The sequence below is a fragment of the Pseudoliparis swirei genome, chromosome 9 (genome assembly GCF_029220125.1).
Source record: "Pseudoliparis swirei isolate HS2019 ecotype Mariana Trench chromosome 9, NWPU_hadal_v1, whole genome shotgun sequence".
NCBI classification, from domain to species: domain Eukaryota; kingdom Metazoa; phylum Chordata; class Actinopteri; order Perciformes; family Liparidae; genus Pseudoliparis; species Pseudoliparis swirei.
The window spans coordinates 3,988,139-4,007,680 of NC_079396.1; the positions used below are offsets into that span (position 1 = coordinate 3,988,139).

At 47.0% G+C, this 19,542-nt stretch overlaps 1 protein-coding gene across 2 annotated transcripts in view; it reads left to right on the top strand.

The window, feature by feature from the left end:
* The window catches only part of nphp4 (nephronophthisis 4), a 179,687-nt gene that overhangs the window by 148,407 nt on the left and 11,738 nt on the right, over positions 1-19,542 (top strand). For both annotated transcript variants that reach the window (XM_056424207.1, XM_056424208.1), the window contains 6 exons: positions 153-342; positions 9,357-9,494; positions 11,815-11,945; positions 12,649-12,872; positions 15,629-15,818; positions 16,853-16,936. In XM_056424207.1, the coding sequence (XP_056280182.1) occupies positions 153-342; positions 9,357-9,494; positions 11,815-11,945; positions 12,649-12,872; positions 15,629-15,818; positions 16,853-16,936 (957 nt within the window). The remainder of the gene's footprint in view (positions 1-152; positions 343-9,356; positions 9,495-11,814; positions 11,946-12,648; positions 12,873-15,628; positions 15,819-16,852; positions 16,937-19,542) is intronic.

The following is a 19,542-nucleotide window of genomic DNA, read 5'->3' on the forward strand; positions in this document are numbered from 1 at the left end:
GTCGTTTATAACCGGCGTCGGGGGCAGTTTTTCCGATATTATTAATTTAGCGATAACTCAAACTCCCGCTCCTGTGATTTGTCTATTTTCATTTAATCCTTAACCCACTCGTTCCCTTTTTTCCCGCACCCTTTTTTTCTCCTTCCCTCTAGTACCTGTTGCGTCAGGGTCGGTCGGCGGTGCAGGCCCTCCACGAGGTGGAGGTGCTGACCACGGACTACGTGGGAGAGGACGCCCTGCTGACCGGCGCCCACGAGGGGGGCCGCCGGCCGCCGGCTCTCGGCCCCATGAACGTCCACACCGTGGTCATGGGCCGGCTGCACGTCCGCACGGGCAACGTAGGCGAGTACCGCGAGGCTTCTCTTTCGTTTTCGTCTGTTTTTACACGGAATTGCTGACGTTCAAATCCTGACCCATGACTAGAGGCGACATAGGGGTTGTGCTGCATTCACACCAAAAGCGACGCCATTTTTTGTCCATCCCATGCAAAGTCAACGTACAGACGCAACATTTTTTCCGGGCGACGCGTTTTGGGCGGTGCAAATTTCACCCCTAGTTGAAATATTTCAACTTTGAGGCGAGAATTTCAAAACTCGGGCCAATCAGCTCTTGAGGACACACTTATTGTTGCGGTTTGCGGGCATCCAGATCAGTACCGGAATTGCAGAGAATAAAACAGGCACGGGTTATGTCATGTATAAATATATATATATATATATGATATTAATGTTATGAACCCAAACACGAGGGCGTTAGATGTTCAGACGTGTGTGGGATGTCCTCAACAAGTATGAAGCAGAACTAGTGGTTAGTTCTTCCGTGGTGGATGGCGGAAATGATAACTGTTTCCACAGAGACAAGCCACGGCGATAAACCCCGCCCCTCGCTGAGCATCGCAACGCTTTTGTTGTGAACACGGCAAATGGTCGCGCGAGTAAACTCACGCGTTTTGGGGTTAACGTAGCATCAGGGTTAGGTGTGGATGGAGGGGCGTGGCCTCCTGGTGGAGGTCACGGGGGCACTGGCAAATGAATAAATTAATATTTATAAAATGTTGGGTGTTCTTTATTAAGTTCATGGCTCTGAAAAAAGAAAATCCCTCTGCGAAAACATAATCCTTTAATAAAAAGGATAAAACATCAAAAACAGATCATTGGAGCAGAGGCAAGGCGACCAGCGGGAGGAAAGACAAACCGACGTATTTCCACAGAGCGCCCCCTGCTGGAGGTTCCTGTCGGAGATTGATTAAGACAAAGTTAATGAAGGTGATTATGGGAGGGATATGGTGTGGAAATATTAGGCAAGTAAGGGTTTAGAGATCAAGAATAAAAAAGCACACTAATACACAAGTGCTTCCTTAGTAAAGTGCAATAAGAAACAAGTAATTATGAATAAATGCATCCAAATCAATTGCAATATACAGTGGGTACGCAAAGTATTCGGACCCCTTTAAATTGTTCACTCTTTGTTTCATTGCAGCCATTTTCAAAAATCAAAAAAGTTCATTTTATTTCTCGTTAATGTTCACTCAGCACCTAATCTTGACAGAAAAAAACAGAAATGTAGAATTTTTTGCGAATTTATTAAAAAAGAAAAACTGAAATGTCACTGCAATGAAACAAATGGTGACTATTTTAAAGGGGTCTGAATACTTTCTGTACCCACTGTGTATATAGATACATCTCTCAGATTAGGGTCAGCAAATGGACTGTCCACCCAAAACAGCTTCCATGGGTGTGACCAGATGGTCTCAACTGGAGGTCCCCCTGCCGGCCTTTTCAGAGCTTGCAATGGAAAGAAACGTCATGTGATCCAAGTCCGGCACCTCGGTTTATCTTGTTTTGTCACACGTTGATCTCAAAGCAAAATAAGGAGCTTTATGTCCTCCCTCCATTATCAGTGAGCTGTATTCCTTTGATTGTGAAGTCGTAATTGTTCCAGCATGTCCAGCTGGTGGACGCCTCTCGATAACGTCCTCGATGCAGAGCTCTGGGCCGATGAACCGGCTCCATGCGGACACTCCCACGGGGAACCGAGTGAAGCATCACTTTGCGTCTGCTCCTGTGGGGAAACTGGTAAATTGAAGACTTTGTACACTTAATAAAGTCGAGCGTGACCCAGTTGGACACAGAAGAGGGAGGAGGGTGAACGCGTGGGATGAGGGCTGGAAAACGTGACGGGTTGAACTGAACGGGAAAAGCCAGGAAATTGTATTCGTTCTAGTTTTCTCAAAGAAAATCCAGCCTCGATGAAAAAATAACCTCAAATCTCCTCCGACCTTTTCTGAAATGTGTCTTTCACATTCAGGTCGTGAAATCCATTCGGAAAGCCTGGGATGTAATGGTGGCCTGTTTACTGCCATTGATGTGTGTGTAGGTAGGGTTTGGTGAATCCCCCCCTTCCCCCCCTCCTCTCCCCCAGGGCTGCCGCTGCCGCTGGAAAGTTCCCATTTTCTGGATTTTTAGTCTTTGCAAAGCAAACAATGTGCACAAGCGAAATTTCTCGACGTGATAGTTCCGCTCTGTCTAGTTCCCCTCGCTCTCGTCCAATCTGCCCCCCCCCCCCCCGGCAGTGCTCGCGTTGCCATTAATCAACTGTTGAAAACGACGCTGCCTCTCGTAAACAATCGTTTTTTTGGTGGGGGGGGTGAGAAACTCTGCCAGGCGCCATCGTCGGGGCCAAATATGCCTCATCACACGAGGCAGGTCTGAGAGGTAATTGTGTGTGTGTGTGTGGGGGGGGAGGCATGTAAATCCCAATCAAGGCTCTTAGATATCCATCAGGCCGACGGTCGGAATTAATTTGTGGAGGGAGTAGTCGCAAGCGCTTTTCTTTTTGTTCCCCGCCTCCATCCGCCGCCTTCTCCCACGTTCGCTCTTCGCTCTTCATCGCCGTCTTCATCGCCGTCTTCATCGCCGTCTTCCTTCTCTCGTTCATCCGTTTACTTCTTCCCCTTCTATCGCACGTCGGTCGGCGTCTTTTCTCCTCTCGCCTCTCTCCCCTGTATCCTCTCTTTTTTTTTCTCCGTGCCTTTCATCAAGCTGTGATAAATTAGCGCCGTAATAATGACGTAAAGCGTAAAGCTCGGTCATTAATTGGGAAACGGGGGGGAGGGGGGGGGGAGATTCACGAGTTACTACTCGCAATATGAAAAAAACCCGACTTTGACAGAGATTTGATGTGATTGACGGACGCGATGCAAATCACTTCACGGAAAACACGGCAAGAAGATGCACACACGCTCTGAGGCGTGTCCACGCACAGGCGTGTGGACCGACAGGTGGAGCGGAGCGTGGGCGTGAGGCGGGCTGGCAGGAATGAGAGCCGGACAGGTAGAGTATATATATGTATATATATATACATATATATATATATATATATATGAGAAGCCTGCAAACTCCAAAATTGATGATGTCCCAAAAGTTTTGGAAAAGTCACAGAAATGTGTCATATTCATATGTTCATTTACGCTGAGTTTTAAATAATTAATATTCTTGACGCTCAAAATATCAGCCGGCTTCCGCTCTTTCATACTCGCACATTTTCCGCGCTGCAAGTGAACGCACCATCACTGAAAAGACATACATGTTTATTCTTTTAATCAAACTAGTGTCTCTCATTCATTTGTGTTATGTAAGGCTAGATACTCTATCCTTTGGAATTCATTTAATTTGTTGGTTTAACTACGACATTTTCTCACTTTTTCATGTATACACCGAGATTTTGGTCATCCAAATGTGGTTAACAGTCCTGGACACCGATTGGTCAACACGTGTCTGAACCCTGCAGCTGTTTTAAATGAATAATTCTTCCCTTCTGTTTTTTGCTGTGGGTGAAACCTAACGCTTTGTGCTCCGACTTCTCGTATTAAATCCCTTCCGGGGGGCCGTAGTCCCTCCCATTCCTGATGGGATTTTAGTTTGGCAATCTTCCAGGAAGAGTTGAGTTCCAGCAACAGTAACTCAGAATGGAGGTGATTGAAACTGATTGGCTAAGTCAGAGTGGCGAGTAAGTCTTAGCACTGATGGGACATTTCCATTACCCCATGAACCCCATGACTTGTATTATTAGAAAATGTATTATATGACCTTCATTTTATGCAACCATGTGGATGCCTCTCCCTCCACAGCGCGCTGGCTTCACACTGCCCTCTGCCCTGCTCTAATTCCACTCGCGCTATTTAATCACGTCTTAGCTCCGCCCCCGTCGGCAGCGCATCAGAATTTGGCTTTGGTGGAAGAAGAAAAAGTGAGTGGCAGACTGAGAAAAAAAAGAAGACAGCGAATGATATCGTGTTTTTTAATCAACACAATTGACAAGTAATTAATGACATGGTCATTCCATCACTCTGTAGAGCAGCTTTTATTAGTAGCGTTTGTAAAGGACTTTATAAAGGAAGTGGCTTAATCAGAATAAGAGAGAGTTGTGAAATCCATGGCTAGAACATGGAGGGGGGGGGGGCGCTCCCACCCACACGGAGAACTGTGGGAGCAGATGAGGAAGACCGCGGAGCGCGAAGACCGCCTGCTCTCCTGACTGGAAGGAGGCGCCGCGCTTTATTGATTTCATCTGCCAAATCCACGTGAACTCTGGGGCGGGAAATGAAGATGGAGGCATGTTGGGGGGGGGGGGGGCATTCAAAAGAAGAGGCTTCGTCAAACCTCGACAGCATTTGAGGAAAGCTTCCAGCCGACAACTCTGTCCCCAAAAGATGGAGAATAAAATGAACGTATTTATAATCTCTGTAATCCACGACGTCGTTCTGATGTGGAGGTGGAGTGGCGCTCTACCTTTTATTCATGATGTACCCCCTGTGAAATATGTTTACAGCCCTCACTCGCTCCCTCTTTCCCTCTCCCTCTTTCCCTCTCTCTCCCTCTCTCTCTTTCCCGCTCTCTCCCTCTCTCTCTTTCCCTCCCTCTCTCCCTCTTCCTTTCTACCTCTCTCTCTCCTTCCCCCTCTCTCTATGTCTCTCTCTCCACGTCTCTCTCTCTCTCCCCCTCTCTCTCTTTTCCTCTCTCTCCCTCCCTCTCTCTTTTCCTCTCTCTCTTTCCTCTCTCCCTCTCTCCTTTTCTCCCTCTCTCTCACTCTCTCTCTCCGTCCCGCTTTCCCTCTCCCTCCCTCCCTCTCCCCTCTCTCTACCTCCTTCCCTCTCTTCCTCTCTCTTTCCCTCTCTCTACGTTTCTCTCTACCTCTCTCTCTCCGTCCCGCTTTCCCTCTCCCTCCCTCCCTCTCCCCTCTCTCTACCTCCTTCCCTCTCTTTCCCTCTCTCCCTCCCCCCTCTCTCTACGTTTCTCTCTACCTCTGCCCCCTCTCTCTCCCTCTACGTCTCTCCCTCCCTTTCTCCCTCTATGTCTCTCTCTCCCTCCCGCTCTCCCTTTCTCCCTCTCTCTCTCTCCCCCCCCCCCTCTCTCTCTCTCGTGTCACACAAACACAGTGTGGTGTCTGCTGCAGTAGAGAAGACAGATTAGCAGCTTCTCCAGACCTCTCTGTGCTTCTCATCTGCAGCGTCCCGATAAGCCCTGGAGAGAGATAGTCCGTTGAGCCGAGAGCCCCCCCCCTCCCCCCGACCACCTACCACACCCCGCCTAAAGCTGCCACTGGTGGAACAAGATATCAGTGCAATGTACCTGACAATTAGTTTGGCCAGGCGGCTCTTCCCTCCTCACACTGTACGTCTCACTCATTAAAAGCTCTTTGCCGTCGGCGCGTTTAGGGCGCCGACTTTATCAACCTCGATTTTGGAGCCCCGAGGTGGGAGCGGGAGATCGGCTTATTCCGAAAGGTCAGTGGCCCGGAACGCGGGGAAGGCAGAATAAATCGAATACCGCAGACTCCTTCGGAAAAAACACAAAAAACCCGCGGCGCTCGGCTCCCGTTTGTTCTGGAGGCCACTAAATCAGCGGGTTGGCCGTGGCCAACGGCGGGGCACAGAGGTCGACGGGCAGGCGGGGGGGGGGTCACTGTCACGCAACAGAGAGAGGTAGTCAATGCATGAACCGTCCACACGGACCACGCCGAGCAGCATCCGCTCTCTCTCGGCAACACAAACCAGGAGAATCGCGCCTCCGTTTCACTGAAGGGGGGGGGGGGGTCGTCAGCTATGTAATTGTTAAATATAGTTCTGTCATGTTATGTGAAAGTAGGGATAAAGTGATCAAGAGTTTTATGGAAGATTGATTTAGGGTAGTGGGTAAACAGAGTAGGGTCAAACTAATGGTTTTCTACAACGGGGGTTAGGGGGAGCAGATACAAGGTCTTGGGGTCTTCATCGAGACCCTTCCGGATGAAGAGGGGACTTCTTCTTTGAAGTTGTCTTCATCGGAATGGGCTAAGAGGCGTAACCTCACGTTGTCTAAAGAAGGCTGTGACTTGTGTCTCAGAGTTCCCTGAGAAGCTGTCAGAACGTTCCCTCTTGAAAAGGAATAAAACGGATGAAGAGGCTTCCGTCCTCCTCTCCAGATTGACCGAGGAAATCTTCCACGACATTCTCAACCATCTCCAAGGCGTGAATTAGCAGTTGAGGCCGGATAATGTGACCGAGAGCCCGACGCGCTGAGGGAGGTATTATCCGATGAGCCTCACGATGGTTCCAGTGATAGACGATTAATTAAAATGATTGACTGATAAAAAAATCAGCAGGGGTCGTAATCTGGGCCTTTTGTTTGATTGCGGGGCGAGGGGCATCTCATCGCGCCCTCAAAGGCTCATTGCACACTTGTGTCCGCCATCGAGGCGTTTCTCGACACAAAGGAACAGCGTGCTTAAAAAAGGCCCGTAAAGCGGCGGCGTTGGGAGCGAGCGGTCGGCGGCGTTGAGAGGGAGTGCTCTGCGGCGTTGAGGGAGCGCTCTGTGGTGTTGGGAGTGTTGGGAGGGAGCGCTCTGCGGCGTTGGGAGGGAGCGGTCTGTGGCGTTGAGGGAGCGCTCTGCGGCGTTGGAAGCGACCGCTCTGCGGCGTTGGGAGCGATCGCGCTGCGGCGTTGTTATTTATCGGGGATGTTTACGCGACAGCAGAAGTAACATCTTCACAGTAATATTTGGGGGAAATATAACTCAAACAAAGTACATTGGGGCTGAGTTGTTTGGCCTAGGAAAAGGTTGATGGATGACGAGGGGGACGGACTGGGACAGCAGACGCCTCGGCCATTAATCTGCAGGACGCTGCTGTCTCTTGTCGGTTTGCATGGCAACACCGACTCCTCCATTACTCATTCAGCTGCCGCCCATTATCAGTTCGTTGAGTCTCTGCCTCTCAAAGATCTGGATGGTACTTTTCTTTTGATCGGTAAAGCCACTTAACCGTGGCGCTAATCTGTTCCGTCATGTACGAGAGGCAGGGTTCGTACGGTCATGGAAAACCTGGAAAAGTCATGGAATTTGTAAATGTTTATTTCCAAGCCTGGAAAAGTCCTGGGAAAAGAAAAAAATCGCAAAAGTTTTGGAAAAGTCTTGGAAATTTGTTATTTTCATAAATTTTCATAAATAAATAATATGCTTTTAAATCTGCGAGTGAACGCATACATGGTCATTCTTTTCATCAAACTATTGTCTCTCATTCATTTGCGTCATTTAAGGTTATATACTGTATGCTTCGGAATTCTCATCGTTAGTTTAAATACGACATTTTCTCACTTTTTCATGTATACATCGAGATTAAAAAACATTCTGGTCATGGAAATTTGGTTTAAAGTCCTGGAAGCCCATTGGTCAACATGTGTATCAGCCCTGGAGAGGGATCCCAAAGCCTCTCAGAGACTTCTTCCACCACCATCAAGCCCCTCAATGGGTACACGTCGTGGCTGATGGCTTTCAAGTCAAGCATCGAGCATATCGCATGTGTCGGCCTCTGTTTACCTCCAAGCCTTTTTTTGACCTGTGGTATTTGAAGAATAAAAATGCTCTTCTCGTGAAGACGCGTGGCACATGGCCGCGGGCCGGTGTTGATTTGACTGCGAAGCAATTATCCCTCTCACTTCCATTAGCGGTGCACTCTGTGCGTAAAGTGGTGTTTAAGAAGCTTTCCCCACTGCCAGCGCACAGCGGGAGCTCGGCACGGGCAGAATTAATGTCAGAGGAAGGCCTAATATTGACCGATCCTTTACAGTATTTGAACAAGAGCACCCTGGGAGTGCGCACTTATCCACTTTTTAAAGGGTGGAAAATGATGATTTTGCCATTTTAGGAGCATTAAGGGACACAAGTCGGGTTTTTGCATAGAAAACCTCAAACTCTCAGCTCATCCATTCACACAACGGCACATTAAGCGTCTGCAATGGCAGCACAATTCAAAAAGTTGCATGATATATTTAACATCTTCAAGTTGTTGTTGTTGTTGTCGTACTGCATTTCTGGCCAGCGCTCGCCATCACTCAGCATGACAGTCGCGGCGTCGCGAGCGTCCGGGGTGTCCAGACCTCTGGCCACTAATGAATCACCGTAGGCTCGTCTCCGTGTATTGATCCCGCCTCGAGTGTCCGACGCCAGGGTTTTCAAGCTGGAAGGTGTTGGCGCCGTCTACAATGCACGATGTGCTTGTTTCACATGTGACTTCAAAGACCACTTTGGCATTCAGATGATTTTGTTTTTTCTTCTTTTTTGGCAAACCGTAGCCGGATCTGGCTGCAGATCTCAAGTTTGGCTCGTTACTTCAAGAACGAAGTTTCGAAGCCAATGCACGGATTACAGTATACACGGATCTGGCCCCAACATTGCATGAATCGTATCTAACGTTTACAGAGATCAGATTTGCTTCCATGGGTTTATGATCCTGATTCTGATTGTGTATCAGTAAATAACCTCAGGCATACATCTAACGACGAGGCGAGGCTCCGCCTCCTCTTTGAAACCTCTGTCGTAAATTTATCTCACTTGTCGTGGGATTTTAACAATTTCAAACTCGGCTATTCTCTAAAAAAAAATCTGTTTATAATCTGATGTCTGGGTAATAGTTCGCAAAGGAAAAATCTGGAATTGTTCTACGTAGACGTCCAATGGCCGTTGATGGTCAATGTGGTCCATTGACGCAATGCATTTCTCAGCGTCTGCTACACTGACACCGAATCAGCCCAAAAACTTGTGTCAATTCAACTATACTTGAAAATACCACTCATTGCCTGTAGGTGGCACACAAGAAAAAAACTTATTTTCTTGCCTCCAGGTGGCGCTGGTCAGCATGTATACAGTAATATCGTCTGACATTGACCGGTTGGCTCTCTCTTCAAGTTTAGTCGCCCTTTATGAGTTTGAGCTCATGAAACGACGTCAATGCAAGTTTCACGAGGCGCTCCACACGACGACATCACCGGATACTGGATGTTAAACTAAACAACTCCGTATATTCTTCTTCTCATCTCCAGGGTGCCCAGTGGATCCGAGCAGGAGGAAGGCGGCGGCAGACGCGGCGGCGCCTCATTCCAACATCATAACTCCTCGCCAAGTGATCGGCGGCTTCAGAGGAGGAAGCCTGTCCTCCAGAAACATCCTCCGACTCAATGGCAAGCTCTTTAACCCCCCCCCCCCGCCCGCTAATGTACTACTACGCCTTTCATTCGGGCGGTGACCGCGCTCCCTCTGTTATCAACTCGACCGGATCCGTTTCACATTCTGTCTCTTGGCTGCACCACTGAACCACTCAATTTTCAGCTTAATTGAGCTTGCAGAAGCATCTCTGGTGGCTACCCACAGTCCTGTGGTGTGTGTGTGTGTGTGTGTGTGTATACATGCACAGAGGAAGAGAAAGCCAATTTTTCCCTCAATTAGACAAGCCGTCACCAGTCAACTGGTGTGTATTTCTAAATGTGTCTTTTAAGTGTGCACTATGACTCAGACACACACACACACACACACACACACACACAAACAAGTAGATAATTGCTTATAATAATGTAAACTTAAGTGTCGCCACTCAAGAATAACAGACCTTTGAAATGCTGCGTATTGAATTAGATTTCACACGTATTTGCTCCGAGCTCACGACAGACGAGTACACCGATTTAAAAAAATAATAATAAAGAAAAGAAAACACGGATTAAAGAATCCTAAACTCACACACATGTAAAAATGAATGCATGCTCACTCCAAACACATCAATAATGTAGTCACAGCTCATGTGACTGTGTTCACTCTTTGCTTTGTTTCTTACCTATTTCCTCCTCATCCTCCTCTGGTCTCTCTGCTCTCCCTCCACTTCCACCTTCATGTGACATTTAAACACACAATGCGCCTAATTGCCTTCACTGGAGTCCAGTGGCAACAGTTAGCCACGCTGAAGCTGTGTGTGTGTGCGTGAGTATGTATGTGTGTGTGTGTGTGTGTGCTCGGTCCCACTCCTGCCCACCCGGTGGCTCTGAAGGAAGCAGTGTTGCCAGACACTATCTGGTGAGGTGGCAGGCAGTCGACTCGATGCCTCTCCGATAAAGAGACTTTGGGGGGAAGAAATGTTCAGGGATGGAAAAAAAAGAAGTGATTCTGGGAGAAAGAAAAAACGGAGATAGAATATACACCTGGATTTATGTGGGAGCAAAAAGCCACTTTAAAAAAGAAAGAAAGTCAATACATCAGTCAATGTGTCTCCATGTATATCTGATGTGCTTTCTTACACGGCTATAAAAAAGATACGCGTTGATGACGTTGGTCGTTGTTGCTTTCATGGGGTTGCTGTGGTGGTCGAGATAACTCAACATTACATTACACGGCAGGGTTCGTACGGTCATGGAAAACCTGGGAAAGTCATGGAAATGTTTTATATTCATAGGTGCATTTCACGCTGAGTTTTAAATAATTAATATGCTTTTAAAAGAATGATGCTCAAAATATAAGTCGTATACGCTCTCAATACTTGCAGCGCAATTTTCACCTTAAATTCCTGGAAAAGTAATTGAAAAGTCATGGAAAATTCATTGAAAAGTCAGTCATGGAAAAGTAATTGAAAAGTCAGTCATGGAAAAGTAATTGAACAATCATGGAAAAGTCAGTCATGGAAAAGTCAATCATGGAAAAGTCAGTCTTGGAAAAGTAATTGAACAGTCATGGAAAAGTCAGTCATGGAAAAGTCAATTATGGAAAATTCAGTCTTGGAAAAGTAATTGAACAGTCATGGAAAAGTCAATCATGGAAAAGTCAATCATGGAAAAGTAATTGAACAATCATGGAAAAGTCAGTCATGGAAAAGTCAATCATGGAAAAGTCAGTCATGGAAAAGTCAATCATGGAAAAGTCAGTCTTGGAAAAGTAATTGAACAGTCATGGAAAAGTCAGTCATTGAAAAGTCAATCATGGAAAAGTCAGTCATGGAAATGTAATTGAACAGTCATGGAAAAGTCATGGAAAAGTCAGTCATGGAAAAGTCAATCATGGAAAAGTCAGTCATGGAAATGTAATTGAACAGTCATGGAAAAGTCAATCATGGAAAAGTCAGTCATGGAAAAGTCAATCATGGAAAAGTCAGTCTTGGAAAAGTCAATCATGGAAAAGTCAGTCATGGAAACGTCATTAAAAATTCATTGAAAAGTCATTGAAAATGTATTGAAAAGTTATGGAAAAGTCAGTCATGGAAAAGCGATTGAAAAGTGATTGAGGAGTCATTGAGGAGTCCTTGGTCAACGTGTGTCTGAGCCCTGCCAGTCGTAGTGATGCCAGTTGTTTCCACTGTGGACAAGCTGCCGTCTCTCGCGCTCCAACGGGCCTGGACTCGGTCAGCTCCGCCTCCCTCTTGGAGGGTTTCTCAGAACATATGGTCAAAAATGGCGACGAGCTTAGATTCCACTCTGTTCACGAAATAATACTCGTGACGGCGGTCTGTTTCTCCTTCAACAGCTCGGAACGCCGCACAGGCTCACAGGCTGGGGGGGCCGGACCCCAACGAGCCCGACGGTGCCGGGCGCCGCAAGCTCGAATGCATGGCCGCCGTGCATCGGCGGGAGGGCACGGAGGAGGCAAAGGTCACGGTGAGGTCAAACAGTGTTGCACTTGGAATGGCCGCTTCCTGCTTCTGGGTGGGGGGGCTTTGTCGTAACGGCGTGGAGCGTCTCCAGCTCGCCCGTGTTCCAATTCTCGTGGCCACGTGCCCTTCCTACCCCCTCTATGTTTTAGTGACTGTCTAAAAAGGTGTTAATTGTTCTTCTCCCCGAAGGCGCCATCTCTTGTCCTTTCAACCATGGGTGCACATGCTAAATGTGATTTTTTGGCTTTTCAAATTTTTACACATTACATTTTCCTTTTAGCCAATGCCATGTGGAATATAATAAGTCCCCCTCGCACAGGAACACCATTGTAAGAGTCGCTTTTGCAATTCAATTTGGATTTGACGTTTCGGGGCTGATACCCGCAGCCTAATTTGGTCCCAGGTTCACGCCCGGCATAATTTCAGTGCACTAAACCTGTTGAAAACCTCCAGTATAATTTTTTTCGGTCACAAACTCAATTTGAACTTTTAAATATATCGTGGAGACAAATATACCTTCTGGCCAACAAACATCATACGAACCCATAAATATATACACAATTACTGAGGAGGGAGTCACGATGCATGCTCACACATCTGATTGCTAAAAAGCCAGTTCTTCACTTTTAAATGACTTGTTGGTCTTGTGTCACCAGGTGTCACACTGCTTCTGAGTCACTATTTGCCATTGTTCTTGGATTGTTTAGGATCGGACTAAGGAAGCCCGGTCGGCCAGAGAACTTCATCACGTCCAACCCAACGAAATTCACAACCAGGCCGAGGGCATCGCCAACATGCTGAGCCAGGCCATCACCACCCGGCACCTGCTCTACGCCAACCTGGGCACCGCCGAGTACATGGAGTTCGTCCTTAAAAACCCCTTCAACGTCCCTCAGACGGTCACCGTGCACAGCGACGACCCCGAGCTCAGGTGAGACTCAAAGGGTGGTGATGTCAGGCTGGCATCCATCACCTTTTTTGTTGTTTATATTTGACACTAAAAATAAAGGAGGAACGTTGTTAGTGGATAGGTGTGTCCCGAGTCTAACACACCAGACTGTGAGTCTTCAAAGGTGATTCAGCAGAGATGGAATCCATTTCCATCCCGCTAGAGGAAAAGATGTCTCATCCTCGCACTTGACTCCCTAATGTGAACCGTATTCAAACCCAGAACTTTGTTCTTTGAAGAGAGAGCTGAGCTCCCCCTCCCCCTCCCCCGGTGCACCACCAGGGGGCCGGGAAGGGTTTGCTGGTACTGTAAAACACAAAAGACTCGCCAGTAGAGGGCAGTAAAGCGACATTAAACCGGATATCCCTCATTGACGATGAAGAAGAAGGAGAACAGATGGCTCTCCTCCACCCTGACTGTTGGGGAGTCGAGAGCGGCGTCCCACCCTGCAGTCGATTCCCCCTTTAAACCGACTCGTATCTCTCGTGACGGTCGTGAACGAACCATAAACAATACGAGAGCATAAACGGGTTCTTAAAGGAACGGCGACGCTGGAGTGATGATGATGGAGCGCCGCCCAATGAAGTGACGCAAGCAAACACTGCTTCACAAAAATTGATGAGGGAACCCCATCAAGATGAAGTTTGCGTTTTTATATGATTGTGTGTGTGTGTGTGTGTGGCTGAACACCGATGTGTGTGTTTTTTAACCCTTGTAATTGGTTTTATTTACTCCTAAAACGCGACTTGTGACATGTTCACGGTGCATTATTTAATTTGCGACAGACTTGTTCACAGACTATTTTTAACCATGAATAAATTAAATGGATTGTTCGTCTCTCTCGTGCAAATACAGGCCACATTTTGCGCCTGGTGTGTGTGTGAGTGTGTGTGTGTGTGTGTGTCGGCATGAATAACTCCTTCAGCAAACACACGACCGGTCGTCCTTGACACAGATGCAGACATAACGCTGAATAATAACCCCTCTTTGATCAGAAGCTCATATTTCCTTCCTGGACGGCTCGTTCGTCGGTGAATCCGCCGCCGCGTTTGTCTCCCTCCAGTTTTTTTGCGTCGTCGTTTATCCCCCCCCCCCCCGAAAACCTTTTATTATGGATTCTGCTCATGCCTGAGTTTTGGATTAACATACGTCACGTTGATCAACAAAGGCTGGAGTGCGCCACGAATGAATCATTACGGCATTAGCCCGGCCAGCGGGCCAACCGGGTCTAATTGAGACTCATCAATCCCTGCATCTGTCCTCTCCCTCTCTCTCTCTCTCTCTCTCTCTTTCCGGCTTATCGCGCCCCTGTTCGTTTATTTAGATATTTCCCGACGAGGCGGCGTGACACTTTACGCCCCGCCGTCTGCCAACTGCTCCCCGAGAGCCGCAGACGTGTAAAGTGGCGAGGAATCGTCGGCATTTGACGATTTTAAATTCGTGAGCCTCGAGAGTCAACTCCGGGTCCGGCCACCGGGTCGGCGCGGCGCCACTGAACACGGCCCCGAAACGCGCCCTGCATTTTATAGACGCTGGGGTTTATATTTTATTACAAAAGTTAGTGGTGGTTTGTGTTCGACGTTCTCATGGATCTGCATTGAAGAGATGTAGTTATTATAGAAGTAAATGTGATACTGTCATAATTAACTAGGTCTGTATCTAATGCTGGATTACTAGCGATACAACCAAACTCTAGTAAATGAACCTGTAGTCGATAAGCCACTGTTTAGCCACTGTTTAGAGCCCGGAGGACGACCTGTTGCACCTGTTAAAATCCCATTTTTCTTTTACGCCACTGCATTAAAAGGATGAACACATCAATACATTGATAATTATAATACAATAATATATATTTCTGTTGCAGCCGTTTGTAAAGTAGCATGTTTAAATATATATAAATGCATTTAAAATCCCATTTTACGTTCACGCCGCTGCATTAAAAGGATGATCACATCAATGCATTGATAATTATAATACAATAACATATATTTTCTGTAATGGCCCATTCTGTTTTACTGTTGGTACTTAGAGTATATTTTAAATGCTTGTGCATTATTACTTTATTTTTGTATTACGGCTCACACTGCTCAGCTTTTCTTTGAGCCCGTTGTGGACGTCGAGATTGAAAGATTGAGAGATGCAGATAAAAGCATCAAAACGAGAAGTTGTTTTTTCTCATTGTGTTTTAATCTAAAAAAAACACTCCAAGGCCTCATTTGCATATTCAAATCACTAAAAGTTGTTTTCGTTTTCATCTCTTCATATCACTTATTTGCAGGTCTGATGTCTCTGCATGTTTCACAGTCTCTTATCAACGCACAGCGGACGGTTACTTTGTGATAAAGTTTACTAACTGACATATATTATATGTTATATGTTAAGTTTGAAGTCATATGTCATAACTTGAAAAAAGCACAGTTATAATTTTTAAAGGGGCATTTCACTGAGTGCCATAAGGAGCCTTTGAAAACATCTGTACTAGAGGTGCTTAATCAAGTCTGTTAATGAAATAAATGAAATAAATAAATAAAATACAATAAATAAATACAATAAAATGAATAAAATAAAATAAAATAAAATAACGTTTGTCGTTGTTCTGTTGGGTTCCATCTCATCGTACCGTCGGGATGTGAACACTGTTCAGTTGAGATCATTCCATCTCTGATAGATCCCTTAAAGTATTTACAGGAGCCTGCTTTCGTCTCACTCGTGTCCTTTAATCGTTCCCACCCCTCCAGTGCCATCACGAACACAGAGGAGTGGGCTTACTTCAAGGCGCTCTGCAGAACCACAACCCCGCTGGAGGAGAACATGTTCCACCTGGAGGAAGGTGCCCCGGGTCCTCGGGTCTACCTCCGGCCCAAGGAGAGCATCCACATCCCCCTGAAGTACCAGAGTTTCCTCTGCGACCACACCATGGCCCTGCAGGTACGGGTCATGGAAAACCTGGAAAAGTTATGGAGTTTTTTACATGGTTATTTCCAGGCCTGGAAAAGTCCTGGGGAAAAAAATCCCAAATGTGTTGTAAAAGTCATGGAAATGTTTTATATTCATTTGTTCATTTACGCAGAGTTTTAAATAATGAATAGAAATGACGCTCATACTCACACATTTTCCGCGCTGCAAGTGAACGCACCTGAACTGAAAAGACATACATAATTAATCTTTTAATTTAAACTATTGTCTCATTCATTTGTATCATTTAAGGTGATATACTCTATGCTTTGGAATTCTCATTGTTAGTGTAAATACTACATTTCTCACTTTTTCATGTTTGCACAGAGATTTCACAAAATGTTTAGTCATGGAAATTTGGTTTCAAGTCCTGGAAACCCACTGGTCAACACGTGTCTGAAGCCTGGGTGGGGCCGGCAGGTCGATGCCGATGCACCGGTCAGGAACAGTCGACGTATAAAACCCTGTTTTTAAGGAGCGGTCCATTTTCCACTATCCATCTCCAGTTGCTGTTTGTTCCCATCGGCGCTAAAACAAACATCCCAGATCTCCGTCTCGCTTCTGATGTCGCAACACGACTCCATCTTATTAATTCCAGTTGTGAGGAAATTATTATTTATTTTTTTATCGATTGGGCTTCGGGGGGGTGATCCGAACGTGTGTGAGAGCAGCGAGGGAATAAAAAGGGGGCGGAGCCAGGGACAAAAGTTTAAAATGTCATTGATGTAAATGTCCCCACTTGTCAAAGGAGTTCAACATCGCGGCTCTATGAAGGCCAGTTCTACCCGTGTAACGGAAACTTAGGCTCCGTAGTCAGCTTGACGCCAGAGGCGGCGTTTACATATCTTATCATATCTTATCATATCTTATCCCCTTTTTACAGTTTTCTTGCCTGATATGCACATGTGATATTTTCTGAGCGGCCATTTTTTAAATTATTTTCTTTTATTGATGATGGTCGTTGATATCTGTTTCCTGTTTCCTGTTTCCTTATCAAACCCTCACAGGGACCGAGCTTTCAACCGCCGGGCAAAGGATCCCAAGCGGCCAAAAGGAATCTGTCCAACATTGTTGCAGCCAAGACCATAAAGGTGCAGATCATGAGCCCAGAATGCTTTGCGTATTATTTGATATGCTTTGTGTTTTATTTGGATCCCTTCTTATCTTTTCCTCAATCCCTCGTTTGCTCGTCTCCAGGTGGGAATTAGACTAAGCTCTGGATTTGAGATGCGTGTTCCCGCCGTGATAAGAGTTGTAATATCGTCCACGTGAGACGTCGTTATGATCCGAGTGTTTACGTCTCCTAAAGGGAGACGACACCTGGACACGAGTGGGAGGCTTGGAGCTGGAATCTATTCAGCTTCACTTTGTGGGGCATCGCTACGTCAACAACATGGAGTGTACACACACACACACATACATACGCACACACATGTACACACACACGCACACACACACACACACACAAGACGAGTCTCGGCGGAGTGGCAGTGCACCGCCTCCTCCCTCCTCCCTCCTCTCTCCTCCATCTTCCATCCTTCCTCTTCATTCCTTCTCCATCCTCCCTCCTCCCTCCTCTCTTCCCCATCCTCCCTTCTCCATCCTCCCTCCTCCATCCTCCCTTCTCCATCCTCCCTCCTCCATCCTCCCTTCTCCATCCTCCCCTCCTCCCTCCTCTCTCCTCCATCCTCCATCCTTTCTCTTCATTCCTTCTCCATCCTCTCTTCCCCCTCCTCTCTCCTCCATCCTTCCTCTTCATTCCTTCTCCATCCTCCCTCCTCTCTTCCCCCTCCTCCCTTCTCCATCCTCCCTTCTCCATCCTCCCCTCCTCCCTCCTTCCTCTTCATTCCTTCTTCCTCCATCCTCCCTCCTCTCTTCTCCATTCTCCCTCCTCCCTCTTCCCACCTCCCTCCTCTCTCCTCTCTTCCCCCTCCTCCCTCCTCTCCTCAATCTTCCATCCTTCCTCTTCATTCCTTCTTCCTCCATCCTCTCTCCTCTCTTCTCCCTCCTCCCTCCTCTCTCCTCTATCTTCCATCCTTCCTCTTCATTCCTTCTCCATCCTCCCGCCTCCCTCCTCTCTTCCTCCTCCTCCCTCCTCCATCCTCCCCTCCTCCCTCCTCTCTCCTCCATCCTCCATCCTTCCTCTTCATTCCTTCTCCATCCTCCCTCCTCTCTCCTCTCTCCTCCATCTTCCATCCTTCCTCTTCATTCCTTCTCCATCCTCCCTCCTCCCTCCTCTCTTCTCCATCCTCCCTCCTCCATCCTCCCTCCTCCATCCTTCCTCTTCATTCCTTCTTCCTCCATCCTCCCTCCTCTCTTCTCCGTTCTCCCTCCTCCCTCTTCCCACCTCCCTCCTCTCTCCTTCCTTCTCCATCCTCCCTCCTCCATCACCATCCGTGACCTGTGCCTCGCAATAATATTCCCGTTGTTCGTGTCGAGCCCAGCGCCCTAAAGCTCCTCCATTCCACAGGGTGATGATATATTTGCCAGTCTGCCAGGTCTGTGTCCGCCTAGGGTGTGTGTGTGTGTGTGTGTGTGTGTGAGTGTGTGTGTAGGTGTGTGTGTGTGAGTGTGTGTGTCAGCACTGCTGCTCTGAGCAAAAATCCTGCCAAGAGGTCAAAGAGGTCGAGTCTGGATCAAATCTGTGTCCCGCTACAACTGACGAGTGGCGGGCCCCCGGCGGGCCCCACGGCGGGTCACATGGCGGAAATGAAAACTGTTTCCACAGAGTAAAGACACAGAGATAAACCCCGCCCCCTCTAAGGCGCGAATGAAGTGAAAAGCCACAAATAGTCACGCGTGTAAATCTTTCGGCGTGAACGCAGCATCAGTTTGTGAATCGGTGAGTGAAACGTATATTTTTTAACAATAGTCCCGTTACTCATGGCTAGATATCTCAATTTGATACGCAGTTATATAACAAAGGTCCTCTATTTTTTTGTATCGCTCCGCTTGTATAAATCAATGCACAGATTTCCATTTTCTGTGTAATAATAAACTAGAGTGCAGAGCATGTCACCCACACAGTGTTCAGCAGCCTCCGGTCCTCTGGAGAGGCTTTGCATACGATGTTGGGATCTGACTGCCAGTCATCCCCGACGTGTCGAATGGGGTCGAGGTCAAAGGTCACACGAACGGAAAGAAATAATTTACACATAACATGTTTATTCTTTGCTGTTTTTCTCTCATGTTTGGGTTCCCCAGCTTTACTGTTAAACGTTGGCGCATGTGAAGGACCAGGTTACACGTCGAGCTGGGGGCGGAAAGGTGAAGGTGGAACACATACAGATTTTATTCTAACCCTAACCCAAAATCTAATCAAATGGTCCCCGGATAACAACCAAACATCCCACCAAATTCCATGCGATTCAAGAAGATTTTGACCTTTTTCATGACCTTGACCTTTGACCCGATCGATCCCAAAATCTAATCAAATGGTCCCCGGATAATAACCAGTCATCCCACCAAATTTCATGCGATTCGGTTTAATACTTTTTGAGTTAGGCGAATAACACGCATACAAATGAATACGCGGCGATCAAAACAAAACCTTCCGCATTTTCAATGCGAAGGTAATAAACGAATTCCACATAATTGGGGCATAGTCGACAACAATCTATTTAACTGTAACTTAAATTACGACCTACAACCCGGTGAGGACTCTATGGGTCAAGAGCCCCCCCCCCCCCCTTCCATC